This window comes from Canis aureus, chromosome 9, assembly GCF_053574225.1.
Source record: "Canis aureus isolate CA01 chromosome 9, VMU_Caureus_v.1.0, whole genome shotgun sequence".
NCBI classification, from domain to species: domain Eukaryota; kingdom Metazoa; phylum Chordata; class Mammalia; order Carnivora; family Canidae; genus Canis; species Canis aureus.
The window spans coordinates 12,331,314-12,353,588 of NC_135619.1; the positions used below are offsets into that span (position 1 = coordinate 12,331,314).

The 22,275-nt window shown below is 36.9% G+C and overlaps 1 protein-coding gene across 7 annotated transcripts in view; it reads right to left on the minus strand.

Moving 5' to 3' along the window:
- Positions 1-22,275, minus strand: part of PRKD1 (protein kinase D1) — a 323,586-nt gene that overhangs the window by 56,850 nt on the left and 244,461 nt on the right. For 6 of the 7 annotated variants that reach the window (XM_077908878.1, XM_077908883.1, XM_077908884.1 and 3 more), the window contains exons 5-6: positions 13,408-13,431; positions 83-293 (exon numbers count right to left, since the gene is read on the minus strand). In XM_077908878.1, the coding sequence (XP_077765004.1) occupies positions 83-293; positions 13,408-13,431 (235 nt within the window). The remainder of the gene's footprint in view (positions 1-82; positions 294-13,407; positions 13,432-22,275) is intronic. The other variant, XM_077908880.1, reaches the window with a different exon arrangement.

Here is a 22,275-nt window from a genome sequence, read left to right on the forward strand (position 1 = left end):
CAGTAATTTCAAATAGACAAGGATTACTTTCCAGATCAAAGTCTGGTTGGTGACAAGTGTCCAGTGGCAAGATCCTCCTTACCTTTGCACTGCAGGCCCTGCCTGAAGAGCCCCTTGAGAAGCTTCTTGCAGTACTGGCATACCGTGGGCCTGGTGTACGAGTGGATGACAAATGTGTGTGGCACTTTCACTTTAGACATCAAAATCTTGTCGAGCTGAATTGGTCGTCCAATGTATGACTGAGAATTTGACCTCTTCTCTCGACCAATAAAGGATTCTGATGGTGACTTTTGCTATATGTTTTAAGTACAATAAAGATAATAAGATGTAAGTGATGACTTGATTTATATATACATATATAAATTTCTTAATTGTTTTGTTTTACTGTTTAGTGGTTTGATCCACAAGGAAATGAACTAAAACTATGTTTCTCTTATTTGATGCGATCTATATCTTCTTTACTTCTCATTTGACTTACTTTATTTTTATAGTCTGAAAAGAAGAGGATTAGAGATCAGAATATTTGAACCTGATTTCTAGGACTTTCAAATATTGGATTTTAAAAAGTAACAGTATTAGTTGCAATACAGAAGTATAAAGTTGAAAGCGAACACAAAATGGTCCTTCATCCCACTGCACATGTTATTTCATTGACACTTTCTGAAGTATTACGTGCATGTGGTGAAAAAAAGGCAAGCAGGTCTGCATAGTACATCACCTGAAAAGTTCTTAGAGTTCCTCTGAAGTTCCTCAAAGAAAAAATAAATATGGCTTGATATTATTCCCCAACCATATAAAAGTGAAGGGTTCAAATTATACTATCATTTTTATAATTAAAAAACAAAGCAACTAGTGGATTGTACAAAACACACAAATATGGGGGTTTGGTTATAATTCCATCTCTGCGTACTCATGTCTCTCATTTTAAAATTATTTAATCAGCCCAGTACACAGATTTATTTTTATTTTTTTCAGATTTCTTTTTTAATTAAGTGAATTAAAATTAACTGGTTTCTGTGTCTTTGGACAATTTCATGTAGCTGTTGATACCATGGAAATGTACTTAGTAATGATCAGAATAAGTGTATTTTGTAATTATCAGAATAAAAGAGGCACTGAGTTACTTTTTAACACTTTTTATACTTATATATCTCATTTATTAAACTCCTAGCCTTGGTAATCATTGTGCAAGGCACCTCACAAGATAGGCCTTATTATCTAAGGTCAAGGTATCTAAGCCCATACAATTTAAATATATTCTTTTGGGTCAAATGTTAGATTTGTGTGCCTCCAGACCCTTTATTATATTACCTTAGTTAGTTTCTGATTTGGAATGGCTACTGACAAGATGAGAAAAAAAATCATATTTATGTACAATTTCCACCCATTTCAATGCCTCTCAGCACCAAAAGGTAGCACCATTTGTTACCAAACAGGGAAATTTTAATTTGCAGACTTACTAGCTGCAATAAAAAGAAATTTGAGATGAAGTTTCACATAGGGATATTATGTCTACAGTTAAATTTATAATTGCAATCCTATAAAAGAAAACTATAAAGGATAATTACTCTGGAAAGGTTCAATTCTTACAGAGAAGTCTAGGGAGCTTATAAAGATAGGCCAAAGGTTTGCCAAACCAGAATCATGAATATGAATATAATGAATAAATATCTTCAATGGAATTGAAAAATAATTAAATCCACAGGGTTATGTCTCAGTTTTATGTGTCCTTCTTGAGTAACTGTAGCTAATGGGCTAGTTTTAAGCACAGACAAAAATGAAAATTGGTATTTTTCCAGAGTTGGAAAGTTTCAATACTCAGAATAAAAGCTGACCTGATGTCACACTTTAAAATGTTCTCAGATTTGGAAAATCCTATGAAAAGTTGACCAAATCACTCTTCAGCTATTTTCCTTAATTTAGGATACCTAACTCTAGGCTATGCTAACAGAACTAGTTTCACAAAGGACTATTTACTATACCATGGAGCAAAGTCACTTAGAAGAGCAAGAGGTAATCTGATAAATTGAATGTTTTCTTCTTATCCAACATGGTAACATTCACATAAACACTGCCTTAAACTACAAGTCATTTCCTTTATTACCTTCAAGGCAGGATTACATATGGAATTTTGAAATGTTATGTGAGTTTACAGAAGAGAAGTTAGCTGTCACAGGGGCCCAGAGACTGCATTATACACATACTCAGGCAATGGTGAGATTCACATAGACACATGTGTGCTTGGCACAGAATAACAACTCACAAATTCTATAATTTATAGTGTCAGAAATTAAGACTTTAATAGCACTTAAGATTTAACAGCAATTTAAGGTTTTAGTAGCATTAAAAAGGATACCCTTTTGGCATTCATGACATTTTAAAATTAAAATCAGCTAGCATCATGACCAGAAATACATATTGTTACCTTTTCTTATAGTTCTAAATACATTAGTTATTTTCAGTGTAGCCTATGTTTCTAAATGAAAAAAATAAAGCTTTAAAATCTTGAGATGGGTTGTATGCATGGTGACTTACGTGGGAACTGGTTTACGGCTAGAAGGAGCTTATGTTGTGTAATTTTACTGGATAACAAACACTTTGGGAAAGGAAGAATGAGAAAGGCTTTAAAAGTTTTGATTGCAGAGTTACATCTATGTTTCTGGAGTGTACACACACACATGCTTGTGCTCTTCCCTACTAGCATGCAAATCTCAGGGACTAAGACAAAAAAGGAATACTGGGTCACTATTTGATAACTTTGTAAGTGCTTATGAGATACTTCTCCATTCTTCGATCAAAATGCAAAAAAAAAAAAAAAAAGGCCTTCACTGATACATAAGATTGTAAAACAGACAAAAGCCTACGAAATAAGACCATTGCCTTGTAATGCACATTTATCATTGTTTATGTAAATTATAAATAACCAACATTTCTATAATCCTGCCAATCATCCCTTCAAAACTACTTCTAATGATGTGAACACAAACTAAACATTCCTAAGGATTTTCAGAATCAGTGACACATTTTTTATTAATAATTAATATGCAGCTACCATTTTAAGCCAAAAAATTAATTTCAATTATGTAAAGTTTTATTTGAAGGTATGTATACTAGAAAGCCATAATTATAGTAGTTTGTTTGTTGTATCAAGTTACAGAGTAGGCAAAATTCAGAAATTGGTGATGTTAAAAAAAAAAACCTAGATGCTTAACAAAATTTCACTGATCTAAATCCAACTAGCTTGGTCTTTAAAATAACTTCAACATTGGGCAGCCCAGGTGGCTCAGCGGTTTAGCGCTGCCTTCAGCCCAGGGAGTGATCCTGGAGACCGAGGATCAAGTCCCACATCAGGCTCCCTATACGGAGCCTGCTTCTCCCTCTGCGTCTCTCTCTCTCTCTCTCTCTCTCTCTCCCTGTGTCTCATGGATAAATAAATAAAATCTTAAAAAAAAAAAACTTCAACATGAACTTAGACTTCGTGGTGAGTCAAAGGAGTAATGTTGACTTAACCAAATTTTTGTGCATGTTGATACATTATCATATAAAACAAATAGTACTGTTTTATTTCTTCCTTAATTTCATATTTTTTACTTATTTGTATAATTATAATGTGTACAGTCCTTTAAGATCTTTCTTTCTTTAAGCAGGCTCCATGCCCAGATGGATCCCAACATAGGGCTTGAACTCTTGACCCTGAGATTAAGAGTCAGATGCTTAATGGGCAGCCCCAGTGGCTCAGGGGTTTAGCGCTGCCTTCAGCCCAGGGAGTGATCCTAGAGACCCGAGATGAAGTCCCACGTCAGGCTCCCTATATGGAGCCAGCTTCTCCCTCTGCCTCTCTCTCTCTGTCTCTCATTAATAAATAAATAAATAATCCTTTTTAAAAAAAGAGTCAGATGCTTAATCGACTGAGCCACTCACATTGCCCCATAAGATCTTTTTTTTTAAAGATCTTTCTTTAAAATTAACTCTTATAAAGAGAAAATTCCTCTTTACCCATCAACCACTAATGAAGGTTCTACGAGATTAAGTAAATGGTGTTTAAATTAATCTCCACTGTTACTTGCTGTTCCAGTTTGGCACCATGTATTTGGTGAACCTGAGCAACCTGCAGAATGTTTTTTATAGGAATAGGGAGGAAAGTATGAAATGCTCTGGAGAGGGAACAGCTACATTTTGTTTCATTCTGCCTCATTATTATGTTCAGAGCAAAAACTGGCTCAAAATTCACAGAACAGATCTCAAATTCCCTTCTCTATAATTATGGTAAGCACATGCAGGAGGACTTACTTCTAAAAATTCACATTTCTACATTGGCCAGCGGTATTATGAATTGTTCTTTTCCTGAGTTGAGGAGTTTAGATAAAGTTACAGGTGTGCAACTTTTGTGAGAACTGACCTAACTGTGAAGTAAGGTATTGGGGTGCATGTGTATAAATGATTTGATTTGGCAAAGTTTAGCTGATGCAAAGTACACAGATCTCTTCTCTGTTCTCGGTGTAAGATGTATCACATCATGGAGAGAAGGGAATATAACAGAATAATTATGAAAGCTGAATTTTTAAAGCCAGGATTAGAGATTAAAGATTACAGAGATTAATTTTTAAGTCTGTAGTGTTGTGAAGTGTCTGTAGCATTCTTATGCTAACAGTATTCATTTGAAATTACAAAGTTAAAACTATATGCACTGAACACCTAATTACATAGACAATATACCCTGCCTCTCTAGAGACTGAAATTTGTTTTTTAACCTGGTATGCTAAATTAATTACTCAGCAACTTTGGAACCTTCCCAGGAAATGATTGCTTAGATTACATTACGGAAACTCCAACTGCCAGCACCGTCTTTAACATTTAACAGGACTCTGAAACCCTTTCCCAACAAGGTATATTCCACACAATGGCTCAAAATGAATTCTTTGCATTAATAAAGCTAGAAAACAGTGGGGGAGGAGTTGCCTTTCCTTGTCGTTTGCTTATTGCCATTGATGTAAAAATCAAACATAAGATTTTGGAAGATAAAAGTCACTTTACAAAATGCCTGGCTCAAATGAAAACTTCAGCAGTATTAAATTGTTTATATTTATTAACTAAAATTCACTTCACAGCCTCATATTGGGAATGGATTTGGGGTAATATAAACTCCCCTTGAGTTAAAGAGAAACAGAAAAATAGAGAACACTTTAGCATATATGTTGACATCCTTTTTGGACTCGTCTCAATCATTAGAAAATAAGCTTCTAAGAGAAGGACACTGTCTTAATCATATTTGTTCTCTGTTAATGGAAGAAGTGCCTGGTACATGATAAACAATAAACATTGCTTGAACTGAGGAGCATTAATGTTTTCAAGAAGTAATTGCATGGAAATGATGGATGCAACATTTCAATAGAGATATTCAAAATACAACTATCATATAAGCCTCTTTTTAAATGTAATATGATATAGGTTGTGACTTTGACATATTTGGTTTGCAGGATTTCAATTTTAAGACAGTACAATTGGCTAAGGAACATTTTTCACTGCAATTGCTCTCTGTATTTGTCTGTTCCTCACCTCTGCTTGGCATATCCAACACGAATACAAAATCTGTCAAAACTCTTCTGCTCTAGACAGAGAGGGACAGTAAGTTAAATTCTTGTACGTTGTTAAAATTGGTGGGTAGCCCTTCAGTATCAGGGGTACCATAGAGAATGGTGGAGGCTATGGTAAATTGGAGGACAGGTTCAGAATAAAAGGAATGACCACCGCTCATAGGCGGCTGATAGCTGCCATGTGAGTATGTGAGCCCAGTGTTGCCAGGCCTCTGAGTTTTTCAAAAGCAGAAAATCTAGTTGTTTTAGGAAACAGCTCTATTTCTAAATGTTGGGAATTCTGAAAAAATATTTGAAACACTGTGCCAGTCAACTTACTTAGGGAATAAATCTGGCCCATGGGGATCTTTAGACCTGTGAACTAGATAGTAATATAAAACACTTTGACCTTTATACGTGCCACGCTCCTTTCATAGCACTTTACGTGCATTCATTCATTTAAACACCACACCCACTAGTGTTATGGCCCCATTTTACAAATAAGAAAACTGAACCTAATTTGCCCCAGGTCCCCCATGATGTCAGTAGCAGAACTCTGAATTCAGGGGTAGTCTCGCCCCAGGTGATAATAGTGATTCCTCACTCCTTAACCCCTTCCAGCTCTTACATCCCCTGGTCTTATGCAAATATGAAAGTAGAAAGTATTTTCTTCCCTTCAAAGTCATAACGGAAGAATTCATGGGGGGGAAGTGAGAATAACAACATGTTCTACACGCTGAAATGCAATGTGAAAATACTGTGAGTCCCTTAACCCTGACATACAGAAGAGACTTTCAACCAGCATGTCTGTGTTCAGAGGATAGCATCTGAGTCATGTATGTTTTCTAGAACAAAACAGCAAACTGAACAAACAGCTTCTATTGTATATGCATCACTCAGTTGTCTGCCTACTTTGCTATTCAGGCTGTTATACTTAAAAGATACTAATGCAACTGTGTAAAAACATCCAATCAAGCATTAATCCTTTATTTCAGAAGTTTAAGATCTAGTATTTTGGACTATCATTCAAAGAACTGTGCAGAATAGTGCCTTATGCTAGTTCTCTTTTACTGCCATCATGATTGATCTATTTAATTTAATAAGAGTTTCCTGGGGCAAATCTTACCTGAATGCCCCATTCAGATGCTGCAGGACATAGACCAGTAAATACATCTCTGTGCCAAATAACTTTAAATCTAATAGAATTCTGGATACAACATGAGTTATTATCAACAATCACAACATGTGCTCTTCCCTTCTTTCTGGTATGTGGTTCTTTCTCTTTTATTCTTCAGATTTCAGTTCATATGTCATCTTCTCTGAGAGGCCTCCAGACCACCCAATTTATTGCTCACTCCCTGTTCACACTCTGTTACTCTCTGGCACACCAGCCTGTCTCCTCCAGAGCCATTACTACAGCCTGCAACTATCATATTTACCTATCTGCATATTGGATTTTTATGGTTTCCTTTCAATAGGATTCTCGAGGAGAGAATCTTAATGGTTTTGTTCATCACTGTATTGCCAACTTCTGAAATACTGTCTCACACAGAATAAGTACCCACATATATGAAAGTTCGAAGAAAAAATAAAACACCCCCATGGGGGAGGCAAAGGTGTCATTCAGAAAAGACACTTCCTCAAGAATAAGCAGTTGGGGTGGCTCAGTGGTTGAGCCTCTGGTTGAGTATCTGCCTTCGGCTCAGGACGTGATCCCGGGATCATGTCTCTCTGGGGCTCCCTGCAAGGATCCTGCTTCTCCCTCTGCCTCTCTCTGTGGCTCTCATGAATAAATAAATATTTTTTTTAAAAAAAGAAGCATTTCGTATGCACCCTGAAGTGAGTCTTGCCATGAATGACTATGTCGAGATTACCTAGAGATTTTTTATATACTCTGATACCTGTTTATCTCTCTTGCAAATGATTACCTAGCCCTATCCCTAGTCTCTGATAGTAAAACACTGAATGCTCAGTCTGAGGCTACTTTCTGAAGCAAAAAGAAACAATCAACTTCTCTCAGTAGCACTTAGATGAACATACTACCTCTCACACAAGGAGTAAGGGATTTTCCAGTACAGATGATGAAACATACAGTTGTTGGATGAAAGATATGTCTAAAGACCCCTAGGAAATGGAATTCACTTGGAACACTTATGTTTCCAAGCCCTGCACTTCACTGAGTAGAGGGGAGGGTAGAGTGTTTCCCTGACTTTCCATTGTTCAGTGCTATTCTGTTACAATTCTGATTCTACACCCCTTGAACTGCCTCCAAGCAGATCACATAAACTAGTTTGGTTCCTCACTCAGTTGGATACTCTAAGTATGTATAGCATAAATAAAAGCTAATCAACACCTTTTCATAAAAAGTGAAAAGAGTTGCTATAGGGCAGGGAAAAAAAAGTGTGCCCTTGCTTAGTGGTGATCGATGCTGTATTTTACAGCAGAGAAAGCATTTCTTAATGTTTGCTGCAATTTGTGAAAGCTTTCACAGTAATTACATATGTATATGTAATCTCTTATTAAAAATACAAGGTGGTCTGGATTTTTCTGAGTGCTAAAGTGATCTTGAGAGTTACAGTAACTTTTTTATTGCATCACTCTTTGGGGGGTAAACAGAAATGAAGGGTAAAGGAACTTTATTATTTGCTTAAGTGATCCACCCTTGGCAGGGAAAGTACCAGAGCTGTTCAAGAATTGTTGCAAATTACAGGCACTGTTCTTTCAAAATGTCAGTTACCAGCATCCTACAAATGGGATCTTGGAGGAAAGGGGAGACATAATATTAAGATTACCTCTCTTTTTACTTAAAGGCAATGTGACCTCAATGCCTTGTGCTCTAAATGTACATAATAAAAAGGAGCATTTCCACTGAGGAAGAAAATAATTTTGTATGTCAACAGCTTCTGCTTTGGGGCTTCAAATGTCAGAACTGATCTACACATAGAAAGTGAGCTAGAAGGGAAACTAGATTATGTGGAAAAATCAAGAATAGTGATGTTAGGAAAATACATTCTCATAGTATCTGACCCTGCCTAAGTTGACAGAGGGCTGGTTTGGGTTTATGAACACAGGAAAGCTAAATGAAATGATCTGGAAAGAGGCTGTCCCATTGATGACTGCCTTAGAAACACCAAGGAAAAGCATGCCAAAAACACAGTCCAAGGCTACAAAGGCTAGCCTTTCTCCTCAAAAATAAGTATGACTTAGGGACTCAAGAACAACTTTATAGTATCTTATAGAATCAACCTATAACACTAAATGGTGAACACGTAGCGCTGTGTGTATAATGTGTGTGTGTGTGTGTGTGTGTGTGTGTGTGTGTGTGGACTTGTGCTTCAGAAATGTGGTAGAACCAAAGACTGGATTTTGATGTGATTCAGTTAAAAAGAGAGAAGAATAAGATGAGACTTTTTCCTCATCAATTTTTAGTTTAAGAAAGGAAAGCACTACCTTTACAAAATTATACCACTCAGTGGTATTTTCAATGTACAGCTACAGAAAAATAGGTATCACCAAAAACTGGACTGTTAGGAGAAAGAGGTATATATATATATATTTGTTCATAACTTCTGGACATTGTTTCATCTTACATTTCACTATATTTATTATCAAAGTGGCAATACTTTTACTCCTCTTGAGAAGGCAGATATCAGATGAATCAGAAATATCAGAAATATGAGAAAACCATATCTAATGAAGCAAGTAAAATCATGTATGTAAATATTTCTGAAAGCACAGATAAATACTTTAGAAGCTGAATTATTTCTCAAGTTTCTGGAAGACTAATTTATAATACCAATTCCAATCTTCCACTTTCCGTCCACTTCATTATTATTTCTTCTACACAAAACTTTATTTCCTTTTTTCTGGGTAGAAACATTCATGAGGATACAAGCTCTCAAATTTAACGCTGAGTAATCTTTCTTTTTTTCTTTTTTTCCATAGTACTCAACTAAGAGCTCACTAGGACCTCAGAATCGTGACTGGTCAGGAATTAAGTAAGAAGAGACTGAATTGTGGCCAGGTCTGGTATGACTAAATTAGACTAAACAAATGCCTATTGTTGATAACAAGGGGTGGGAGGCTATCTTATATCGTAAGGTAGGGAGCAGTGTTTTGTGTCTTAAAGCAAAGCTGTTGGAAGTGTTAGGGAAACTACGGTCTTGTTTCTGAAGGCAACATAGGCCCTCAGAGCCTGCTTTAAAGATCAGTAAGTTAGTTCCCAAGACCTATATGCTTGTAAGTGTGGGCAAGTGGTAAATGTCCCACTTCCCCAGGACAGTTCATGAAGATGCTCCTGAAGTGTTTACATTTAGAGTTACACATCTGGAAGTTTTTGTTCAGAGCATGAATTAATAATGTACATATACGAAGCCAGACACACTGAATGAAATCAGGCAACAGCTGATTAGTAACACGTCAAGTAGACCACACACTCTTAATTTTACTGAAGGGCTCCTTCCTGACAAACCCACCACTGCATATACTCTTCTAACTCTCAGGGGGTGGAGATGTGCTGGTTCAAGAATTCTTGGATGTGTTTCCTCACTGAATGTGTACACTGCCCAGGTCAGAATCTGGAGAAATAGTTTACACAATCATCAAAAGAAATCTTGCAATATCTGGTAAATGTACTGCATGGATGTTATGGTGCATATTTACATGGAAAAATGACTTTTTAATTCAGATGAATCACTAAGATTCCTGGAACCCCAGAACACAAGAGTAATAACAATTAAAGTCTCTATTTCTAGATAGACTTTGCTACTTTGGAAAATATCCTGGAAAATATTTATTTGGTTAGAAATATCATCATAGTTTCATTCAGGATTAGAAATAGCTTTTTTTTTCATCGTTTGCTCATTTGAAAAGAATCTATCTTGATTATTATAAAACATATCAGAATCATATCCAGTAACAGATAGATAATGCAATACTGGTATTCTCTTTTCTCCTTTTTTTTTTTTTTTTTTTTAGTGAACAAAAACTAACTGAATGAGTCATGGGGGGGAGATTTTTCTAGGAAAGTATGCAAGCAACAGTTCTTTTTAATACAATGCTTGTGTAATTAAATGTGAGTCAGTAAATGTTATGAAAGTAATAGCAGTTTGTGGCAAATTGTTATTTAGAAAATATGCACCCTTAATAATGAGTTAAACTGAATATTGTCTAACTTTCATAAAAACTAAAGAATGCAAAAAGTGAGGATATAAAACAGTCAAACACAGGGAAAACTTTTGGAATGAGCAATTTATTTCCTACTATTAGGCAGTCTGAATATTAGGAATTACCAAAAAGACTAGACTAGGAGCATTTAATTTCACCAAAAACAAATTCTCTGTAGAGCCGTTTAACCTCAAAGCTCCAATAGTAAATGCTTCCTGAAAGACATTTAAAAATAATTTTAAAACTTTAGTAAAGTTCTTAAATTTTAAAAATCCCATAAGACCTAACTGACTTAAAAAAAGTATCATCAATTATATTCTGTGGTTGCAAAGGACATCACTGTCTTAAATTCTGCTTCATTTTCTACTTTGACCTCAGCTCCTTTACTCTGGGGTAAAAAACATTCTCCTAAGTCATTTGCAAGAGTATAATGTTTAATCTGGCTGTATTGATTAATTTTCAACAGGCTATCTATAGTAAGAAAATGAGTGAAAATATGTCTTCTGTCTGTCAAAATAGCAGTGTGAGAAAAGATGTCAAAAGCACACATAAAACTGAAAATATACTTTCATCATAGATTAACAGAGGATTAATCATATATAAAGATTCTAAGCAGCCAATAAGTAACTCAACAGAAAAAAAGATAAGCAATTGACCACAGGTGAAATACAAATGGCCAAAAAATATATGAAAAGCTGTTTATCTTCCAATAAAGAAATAGTACTGAGGCACAGAAATTGAGGCTATGTTTAAAAAAAATGAAAACCTAATCAGTATAAGAGATTAGGAAAATTAATATATATCCTTGCAGTATAATACCAGGAAACTTTTACAAAGACATATATACTATATCTATTTGTTTATACACTGGCCATTTATGCAAGCTCCATAAGGACAGAGAATTTATGTAATTCTGTATGCTTCTGCAGTCCAAACCTAAAAGTGTTAACTGACCAAGACATAACATGGAACCGTGATCAGGTTTCTATAACAATTCTGCAACTTACAATTCTGTCACTAATATATTGGTCAAATTTTATACATCATTTTCTTCCAAGGCAGCTATAAAGACAAAAAGTCTACTATCTTTCAAAAAAATTGTATATAAACAAGTTCAAGAACAACAGCTTGTGCAGAAGAAAATGCATCTTATTTGTATCAAGAGCCATCCTGTGAAGGCCTGGTGGTTATACAACTTTCACAGAAAAGTTGACGATCCCCCTCAGTCCCTTAGATAATCTGTTCCTGATTGCAATGTAGGAGAAGGAAGTTAAAAATGCTTCCCATTCTTCTCTGGCTTCATTCCCGAAGGACAATCTAAAGAGAAAGATACTAATTCCCATTTCAAATCATGTCTGGACGGCATTTAAATGACAAAATTTAAATTTGCAAGAATAAAAAAAAAAAAAAAACAACATTTACCTAGCTTTCGCCCTGGACTTTTCTAAGTAGGGCACATTTTGAACTGGGATGATTTTTCCAAACACAGAAATTTACTATTATTGAAGTAGATTTCTTCATTTTATATCTTATGAATCAAGATATCTTGACTTCTCAATTTTATTTAACCTAGAACATGTTCTGGCTATGTTTTCATTAGCTTCCTTTGTTAGAGTTATTTTAACAAGACCATCTAAAAATGGACACTAATACTGGTATTTGCAATTTATAGTCTCATGAAGAAAAGTAACAATATGTCAATTCTCAATTTGCCAGAAGTATGGAAATGAGGAAAACTAAATATTAACAAGTCAATTGGTCAGAACAAGTTATCATAATAAAAGCACCACTGTATACTGTGCTTTAACACTTGATCTAAATGCCTTTCCTCCATATCCAGGCTATCAGTTGCTTAAGATAAATAAAGACCGATTTTGGAGGGGGGCTTAATAAAATGCCTAGGAAGGAAATTTTTGAATTTTCTAAATATAATTTCTTCTGGGACTGAGACCTTGATATATCCACTTGCATACCATCCTTTAAAAAAATAACTAAATAGACTGTGATAATACATTAAGGATTAAAAGCTCCCTTCTTGGGATCCCTGCGTGGCACAGCGGTTTAGCGCCTGCCTTTGGCCCAGGGCGCGATTCTGGAGACCCGGGATCGAGTCCCACATCGGGCTCCCGGTGCATGGAGCCTGCTTCTCCCTCTGCCTGTGTCTCTGCCTCTCTCTCTCTCTCTCTGTGTGACTATCATTAAAAAATTAAAAAAAAAATAATAAAAGCTCCCTTCTTAAAAAAAGTTATATTCATCTTCAGGCAGTCCTTGATGTATGCCTTACCATGCCAACTAAAACGTGTGTGTAAAAAAAAAAAAAAAAATAAAAAAAAAATAAAAAATAAAACGTGTGTGTGTGTGTGTGTGTGTGTGTGTTTTGGGATGGTGGCCTCCTTTGCATGGCTCTGTGGTACCTGGCTTCAGGATACAATTCCAGTATGCATGCATTTCAGTTAACACGCTACTGGGTAAAGTGTGTGTGGACTGTGTCCTGTTCCGTTCTCAACCTGTCTTTCCAGTTTCATAGACTCAATAGGTTGGATTCTGAGCTAAATTCTGACCTGATTGTTCTCATGGAGTCAATACCAATAATTGCCTGACGTCAACCTGCTGGTTTGTAAAAAGATGGTGAAGCGTATCCCTATTGTCAGGTAGAGTTAGTACCTACCTCGAAGCCAGGACTCACAGGAGACTGAAGCATGAAGTTGTAAGAGCAAAAAGCAGGCAAAGATGCAGAACAAAGGGGGGAAAAAGACAAGAAAATGGTGTTATTTGAAGAAAGCAATGCATGTTATCAATAATGTTTTATATAGATGCCTTTTCCAATAAAATGAGACACTGATCAGCCTTCATTGCCACGGAGACATCCAAGTTAGAAACTACTTGTTAACATTTAAATGGAACCACAGACACTAAGTCAAGATTGCAGAAACACAGTTTACAGTTGTGAGTTGGTAGAGGTAAAAAAAAAAAAAAAAAAAATATATATATATATATATACACACACACACACACACACACACACACACTTGTTACAGTGTCAATGATGAAAGACAGCTCTTTCACCTTGTTGAAAATAAATTATAGTCAGAATGAAGCATTTTTGACCTTTACATGAAAGATTAGATTTTCTTCACAATAATTCAACCTCTCAATGGGAAAAGAATGAAAAAGGTCATCAAAGTAATCAAATGTTACACAGTTGGTATCTGCCTGCAGGCAAGAATAAGCCGATGAAAAATTAGTATCAGTCAGTGGTTTACAAACCTGGGAAGTCCAACAGTGGCTTATAGTTTTAATGAGAGAACTACAATGCATTCTCTGCTCATTTTAGAGTCTTTGTTGCATATCATTGTTTTCTGTCTGATTTCATTCAAGGGTTGGAGTATAATTTAAAAGTAGAAAGGCTATTCTGAAAAATTGTTTTCAGAGGAGTATCAATGAAAAATGTAAGAAACTACTTGGTTAAGTAGACAATACATATCCCATATTTACACTGAATATGTTCATTTCATCCCGAATCAAAACCAAAATACAGAGGACTCTTTTTCTTAACGAAAATGCATGTCTGGGGATCCCTGGGTAGCTCAGCTGTTTAGCGCCTGCCTTCAGCCCAGGGTGTGATCCTGGAGTCCCAGGATCGAGTCCCGCATCGGGCTCCCTGCATGGAGCTTGCTTCTTCCTCTGCCTGTCTCCGTCTCTGTCTGTCTGTCGGTCTCTCTCTCTCATGAATGAATGAATGAATGAATGAATGAATGAATAAATAAATAAATAAATGAATAATTTTAAAAAACGCATGTCCATTGTTCTCTGAACCCCCATATCCTATTCTGCAATATTCAATCTACAATCTACTACCTTGGGAAGTAGGGTACATTTAGAATGAGGTTCTGCCAAAGTTAACTGCTACCCAATAATACCTGCTACAATTATGGATTGACATGAAGCATATGCAGAAGTCAGGGTACCTAACTGCTCATTTGAACAGATTCAAACAGACTTTTAAGAATGCTGGGGGGAAGACCTTCCTTTGTCTTAAAGTCCTTCTACGTGGACTTAGAAGCAAATTGACAGGAGACAGAATAATAGGAGAAAATCAAATGTAATACGTGTGCCTCTAGACACAAAATTCCAAAGACAATGAGGCAACATGAAGCTTATATAAGCTAAGGAAAGTAGGGCCTGAGGATTTGAAAGGGAAGAAGGTTATTACCAAGAAGGTGACGGGAGAGGGGAGATGTTGGGAAAAACAAGTTTGTCCTATTATGCTGTTCTTTAGGTAAAGGGGAGTCTCTATTAATAGCTTTCTTCCTGTTACAGGCTCTCTTTTCCAATGTAAGGTTAGGCAGTTATGGAGGAGGCAGAGAGCTTTTCCTGCATCTGCTGGGTTTTGATTGCTTTTAACTTGAGAAAATATGCTGAAATGGCCCATCTTGGGGCAGCCTGCCCTGGGGCCCCTACAAGGTAAAATAATAACCCTGTTCATGTGTTACTTTTATGGAACATTTTCATAGATTTCAGAGATGGCAAAGCTTTCTCTTTGGGAGTGGAAATCAATCAAGTCTCTCAACTTCCAAAATAGGCATTATTCTTATCCTCATCAGCATACCTGATACGATTTCCCTGCCATTTGTAAGCCATGAATACCTTTACTCCAGGCTCTCATCAGCATTCAGTTTTGGCTGAGTGCTATTCAGCTCATGATATTTGAAGATGATCTAAGCTACATATGTTCACTTATTTCTCTAAGATACCATTTCTCAAAGTGCATTTTCCCCCATAGGATATCCTTAGGTTTTATGAGAAAAAGGGGTTCCATATTTGAGTCAGTATAGGAACACTGATTTCATTATTCCAAGACTTCCAAGGCCCATAATTATGCTTAATATATATTATGATGTCCAATACATGGATGGACGGAGAAGCACTTCTCAATATTACCTGACCAGGAAATTTTTTTTGCAGGATATTTGATGGGACCATTACTTCCAAGAAAAAAACAGGGAAGAACACAAAGCTCTTTCTACTTTGCTATCAACTTAGAATCACCAGAAATGTATCTTGATAAAGATAAAGAGAACCATCTATTCCTTTAATAGTTGGCTATAATATTATGCTATAGTTTTGCTTTTATTTTTGTTTTCCCCTTGAAAGAAGATCATCTGAATTATGCTTTTTCATCTGTAGTGAAAACAACTGTAGAAAACAATGGTATTATGCAAATTACATGCATATTAGGATGATGTGACACATTGCTTTTCATTTAGTGGCCAGAATTTGTTTCCAATTATTAAATAATATAATTCCTATAATCCCATTTTCAATAACTGATAGGAATTTCAAAACTAAGTTTAATTATTAATTATTCTGATTAATATTAATATTTTATTATTTCCTACATGACCTGTGATGAAGAAACCTAATAACTTTATAACTATTTATTTCTAAGCTTTTAGCTATTACAAATAAAGATACAAACATGCTTATAACAATACTATTCACATTGGGACCCCCTCAAAATGAAGACTCAGATATAAATCTAACCAAACATGTATAAGATCTATATGAGGAAAATTATAAAATTCTAATCAAAGAAATAAAATAAAAACTAAATAATAGAGAAACATTCCATGTTCATGGATGGGAAAATTTAATATTGTGAAGATATCAGTTCTTCTCAACTTGATCTATAGATTCAATGCAATCTCAATCAAAATCCTAGCAAGTTATTTTATGGACAGCAACAAACTGACTTTAAAGTTTAGGAGGAAGGGATCCCTGAGTGGCGCAGCGGTTTGGCGCCTGCCTTTGGCCCAGGGCGCGATCCTGGAGACCCAGGATTGAATCCCACATTGGGCTCCCGGTGAATGGAGCCTGCTTCTCCCTCTGCCTGTGTCTCTGCCTCTCTCTCTCTGTGTGTGTGTGTGACTATCATAAATAAATAATAATAAAAAAATTAAAAAAAAAAGTTTAGGAGGAAAGGAAAAAGATCTAGAATACCCAACAAAATATATTAATATAATATTAAAGAGGAAGAACATAACTGGAGAACTGATGCTACCAGACTTTAAGACTTACTATACAGCTACAATAATCAAGACAGTGTGGTACTGATGAAAGAAGGGACAAATAGATCAATGGATCAGATAAGTGAGCAGCAAAATAGACCTTCATAAATAGAGTCAACTGATGTGTAACAAAGAAATGAAGGCAATAGGATGAATATTACTAAGTAAAAGAACACAATTTGGAAAGGGTACATACTGTATGATTCCAACTATATGATATTCTAAAAAAGGCAAAGGTATGGAGTCAGTAAAAGCAACCCTGGTTAGCAGGAATTGGGTGAAAGGGAAGAGAGAACAGGTGAAGCACAGAGGATTTTTAGGGCAGGGAAAATACTTTATATGCTACCATAATGATGGATACCTAATTATGCATTTGCCCAAACATAAAGAATGTACAACAAGACGCTAAAATGAGACTTTGGGTGATTATGATGTGTCAGTGTAGACTCATAAGTATTAACAAAAGTACCACTCCAGGAAGTGATATTGATAATGGAGGAGACAATGCACATACCGGGGGGGCAGATGGCATATGGGAAATCCCTGTACCTTCCTTTCAATTTTGCTGAGAACCTAAAAAATGAAGTCTAAAAAAATTAAAAAGCAAGAAACAAAAAATATGCTTGTGTGTATCTTTGTAGATGTGTCTATAAACATTTCTATTGAATATAAACCTAGCAGAACTGTGGAGTGGCATAACATGCATATGTCCAGCTTTAGAAGATAAATGCCAACCATTTGTCCAAAGTTGTTGAACCAATCTATATTCACAGTAATAGTATATGTGAGTTCCAGTTGCTCAGTATCTTCCTTAATACTTGTTATTATCAGGGTTTATTCAGTGTTAGACATTCTGGTGTAGAGATATTTCACTTTAGACTACATAATAACTAATGACATAAAAGTACATTTTGATGTTTATTGGCTGTACTCTTTTATAAAGTGCTGTTTAAGTATTTATGCCTGTGTCTTAAACGGGGTTGTCTGTCTTCTAAATTTCTGTGGGTGTTCTTTATACTTTCTGGATATGAGTCTTTTATAAGATACATATGTTGAAAATATCTTTTCCCATTTGGTGACTTGCAGAAAACAATTACTTAAGTTTAATGATGGTATTTTTTTGCTGAAAACAATTACTTAAGTTTAATGATGTCCAATTTATCACTCTTTTCCTTTTGAAATCAGTGATTTGAGTCCTATTTAGAAAAGTTTTTCCAACTTCGATTTCTTGTAGATATCCTTCTATGTTATCTTCAAGGAGCTCCCAATCTGTCTTGAAATAATCTTGTATATGGTGTAAGGTAGGGTCAAGATTCATGTTTTTCATATAGATATCCAATTGGTCCCAGAAATGTGTGTTGAAAAGACCATCCTTTTGTCACAGAAGCAATATCCTTGACAGAAATCAGTTGGCTTATACATATGTACACGTATTTTCTAGGCTCTTCATGCTATTTGACTGGTTTATTGTTCCACTCATGCATAATATCACCTTGTTTTTTAAAAATTTAAATCTTGTGCAATATTACGTTGTCTTAACTGTGGCTTTATAACACATTTGAAAATTCTCCAGCGTGGCTCTACCTCAGGGGTTCTCAACCTCAGTATGACCAACATTTGAGGCCAGATACTTCTTCATTATGGGGCCTGTTCTGTGCATTGACCTCTATGTGATTTCCTTCCTTCTGAGACATTGGTCCCTCAAATCTTGATTGCTTTAGTTGTTCTTGGGTACCTTCAAATATTACTTTATTCTGTTTTCTTTTGTTACATTTTATTCAGCTTTTATAATTGTCCCCTGTAGGACAGTTTATCAGATATAAGCATCTTCAGAGTTTTGAAAGAGATTGCTAACTTTTGCCTAAGACTAAGTCTTGCATAACATGGTTTCAATTGGTTTTGACTTTTCCCAAATTCCACAAGAACATTTGTAAATAAAAATAAAAATAAAAAGATGAAAAATAAATAAATAAAAAGATGAGGAAAGCATAGAGAAATGATAGGATCATTTAATCCTGACTTGTGCAATTTTCTTAAAAGTCTATAAAATTGATATAGTCTTAAGTATAATTATATATAATGATAGAATATATTAATGTATCCTACTTAAAAACCTATTGAGTTTTTCTCATTTCCTTCTAATATTGGTGATGGTTTATGAAAAGGTATACACCCCTGCTGAGCTGTTATGCTATATATACATTGACTGCATTTTGGGTCTTAAAAGATGGACTACCTCATGGTTGTTAAAATGAATACAGTTTACTGCCAAAATTGAAGACAGATAAATCCTGTCATATGATCTATGTTGTTATACTTTTTTTCTATTTTAGCAGCAATATGGAAATCTGAGATTCAGTTTATGTGCTGAAAATGAATAAATTAATAGAATTACCAGTGTCTTCATATGTATGTGAAATGGTGATTTTATAGTCAAAATAAGTCATCAAGGGGGGAGGGGCAAGACAGCGGAAGAGTAGGGTCCCCAAGTCACCTGTCCCCACCAAATTACCTAGATAACCTTCAAATCATCCTGAAAATCTACGAATTCGGCCTGAGATTTAAAGAGAGAACAGCTGGAATGCTACAGTGAGTAGAGTTCACGCTGCTATCAGGTAGGAAGACCTGGAAAAAGAAATAAAGAAACAAAGGCCTCCAAGGGGGGGGGCCCCCGCGAGGAGCCGGGCTGAGGCCGGGGCGAGTGTCCCCAGGACAGGAGAGCCCTGTCCCGGAGACGCAGGAGCTGCACCAACCTTCCCGGGCGGAAAGGGGCTCCAGGGAGTTGGAGCAGGACCCAGGAGGGCGGGGATGCCCTCGGGCTCCCGGGGACACTAACAGGCACCTGCGCCCGGGAGATGCGCCGAGCTCCCTAAGGGCTGCAGCGCGCACGGCGGGACCCGGAGCAGCTCGGGGGGCTCGGGGGCGGCTCCGCGGAGGGGGCTGCAGGGCGGGAGCGCGAATCCACCAGCGCAGGCTCCGGACCACTGGGCGGCGGGACACAGCCCAGGATCCGGCCTCCCCCGGGACAGGCAGAGGCCGGGAGGGCCCAGGACAGCAAGGACGCTCCTGCCCCAGCTGAGCAGATCAGCGGCCCCGCCCGGAGCCTCCAGGCCCTTCAGAGGAGAGCTCTGGAGCTACTGCGGGGGCTGACTCCAGGGCTGCAGAGCTGGCCCCGCCACTAGGGCTGTTCCTCCTGCGGCCTCACGGGGTAAACAACCCCCACTGAGCCCTGCACCAGGCAGGGGCAGAGCAGCTTCCCCAAGTGCTAATGCCCGAAAATCAGCACAACAGGCCCCTCCCCCAGAAGACCAGCTAGACGGACCAGTTCCAGGGGAAGTCAAGGGACTTAAAGTATACAGAATCAGAAGATACTCCCCCGTGGGTTTTGTTTTGTTTTGTATTATTTTGTTTTGTCTTTGCTTTTTGATTTCTGTTTGCTTCCCCCACCCTTTTTTTCCTTTCTTTTTCTTTCTCTTTTTCTTCTCTTTTTTTCTTCCATTTTTCTTCTTTCTTTTTCTCTTTTCTTTCCTTCTTTCTCTCCTCTCTTTTTCTCCTTTTCCCAATACAACTTCTTTTTGACCACTCTGCACTGAGCAAAATGACTAGAAGGAAAATCTCACCTCAAAAGAAAGAATCAGAAACAGTCCTCTCTCCCACAGAGTTACAAAATCTGGATTACAAGTCAATGTCAGAAAGCCAATTCAGAAGCACTATTATAAAGCTACTGGTGGCTCTAGAAAAAAGCATAAAGGACTCAAGAGACTTTATGACTGCAGAATTTAGATCCAATCAGGCCGAAATTAAAAATCAATTGAATGAGATGCAATCCAAACTAGAAGTCCTAACGACGAGGGTTAATGAGGTGGAAGAACGAGTGAGTGACATAGAAGACAAGTTGATGGCAAAGAGGGAAACCGAGGAAAAAAGAGACAAACAATTAAAACACCATGAGGATAGATTAAGGGAAATAAACAACAGCCTGAGGAAGAAAAATCTACATTTAATTGGGGTTCCCGAGGGCGCCGAAAGGGACAGAGGGCCAGAATATGTATTTGAACAAATTATAGCTGAAAACTTTCCTAATCTGGGAAGGGAAACAGGCATTCAGATCCAGGAAATAGAGAGATCCCCCCTAAAATCAATAAAAACCGTTCAACACCTCGACATCTAATAGTTAAGCTTGCAAATTCCGAAGATCCTTAAAGCAGCAAGAGACAAGAAATCTCTGACCTTTATGGGGAGGAGTATTAGGGTAACAGCAGACCTCTCCACAGAGACCTGGCAGGCCAGAAACGGCTGGCAGGATATATTCAGGGTCCTAAATGAGAAGAACATGCAACCAAGAATACTTTATCCAGCAAGGCTCTCATTCAAAATGGAAGGAGAGATAAAGAGCTTCCAAGACAGGCAGGAACTGAAAGAATATGTGACCTCCAAACCAGCTCTGCAAGAAATTTTAAGGGGACTCTTAAAATTCCCCTTTAAGAAGAAGTTCAGTGGAACAATCCACAAAAACAAGGACTGAATAGATATCATGATGACACTAAACTCATATCTGTCAATAGTAACTCTGAACGTGAACGGGCTTAATGACCCCATCAAAAGGCACAGGGTTTCAGACTGGATAAAAAAGCAGGACCCATCTATTTGCTGTCTACAAGAGACTCATTTTAGACAGAAGGACACCTACAGCCTGAAAATAAAAGGTTGGAGAACCATTTACCATTCAAATGGTCCTCAAAAGAAAGCAGGGGTAGCCATCCTTATATCAGATAAACTAAAATTTACCCCGAAGAATGTAGTGAGAGATGAAGAGGGACACTATATCATACTTAAAGGATCTATCCAACAAGAGGACTTAACAATCCTCCATATATATGCCCCGAATGTGGGAGCTCCCAATTTAAATCAATTAATAACCAAAGTGAAGAAATACTTAGATAATAATACACTTATACTTGGTGACTTCAATCTAGCTCTTTCTATACTAGATAAGTCTTCTAAGCACAACATATCCAAAGAAACGAGAGCTTTAAATGATACACTGGACCAGATGGATTTCACAGATATCTACAGAAATTTACATCCAAACTCAACTGAATACACATTCTTCTCAAGTGCACATGGAACTTTCTCCAGAATAGACCACATACTGGGTCACAAATCGGGCCTGAACCGATACCAAAAGATAGGGATCGTCCCCTGCATATTCTCAGACCATAATGCCTTGAAATTAGAACTAAATCACAACAAGAAGTTTGGAAGGACCTCAAACACGTGGAGTTTAAGGACCATCCTGCTAAAAGATGAAAGGGTCAACCAGGAAATTAAGGAATAATTAAAAAGATTCATGGAAACTAATGAGAATGAAGATACAACTGTTCAAAATCTTTGGGATGCAGCAAAAGCAGTCCTGAGGGGGAAATACATCGCAATACAAGCATCCATTCAAAAACTGGAAAGAACTC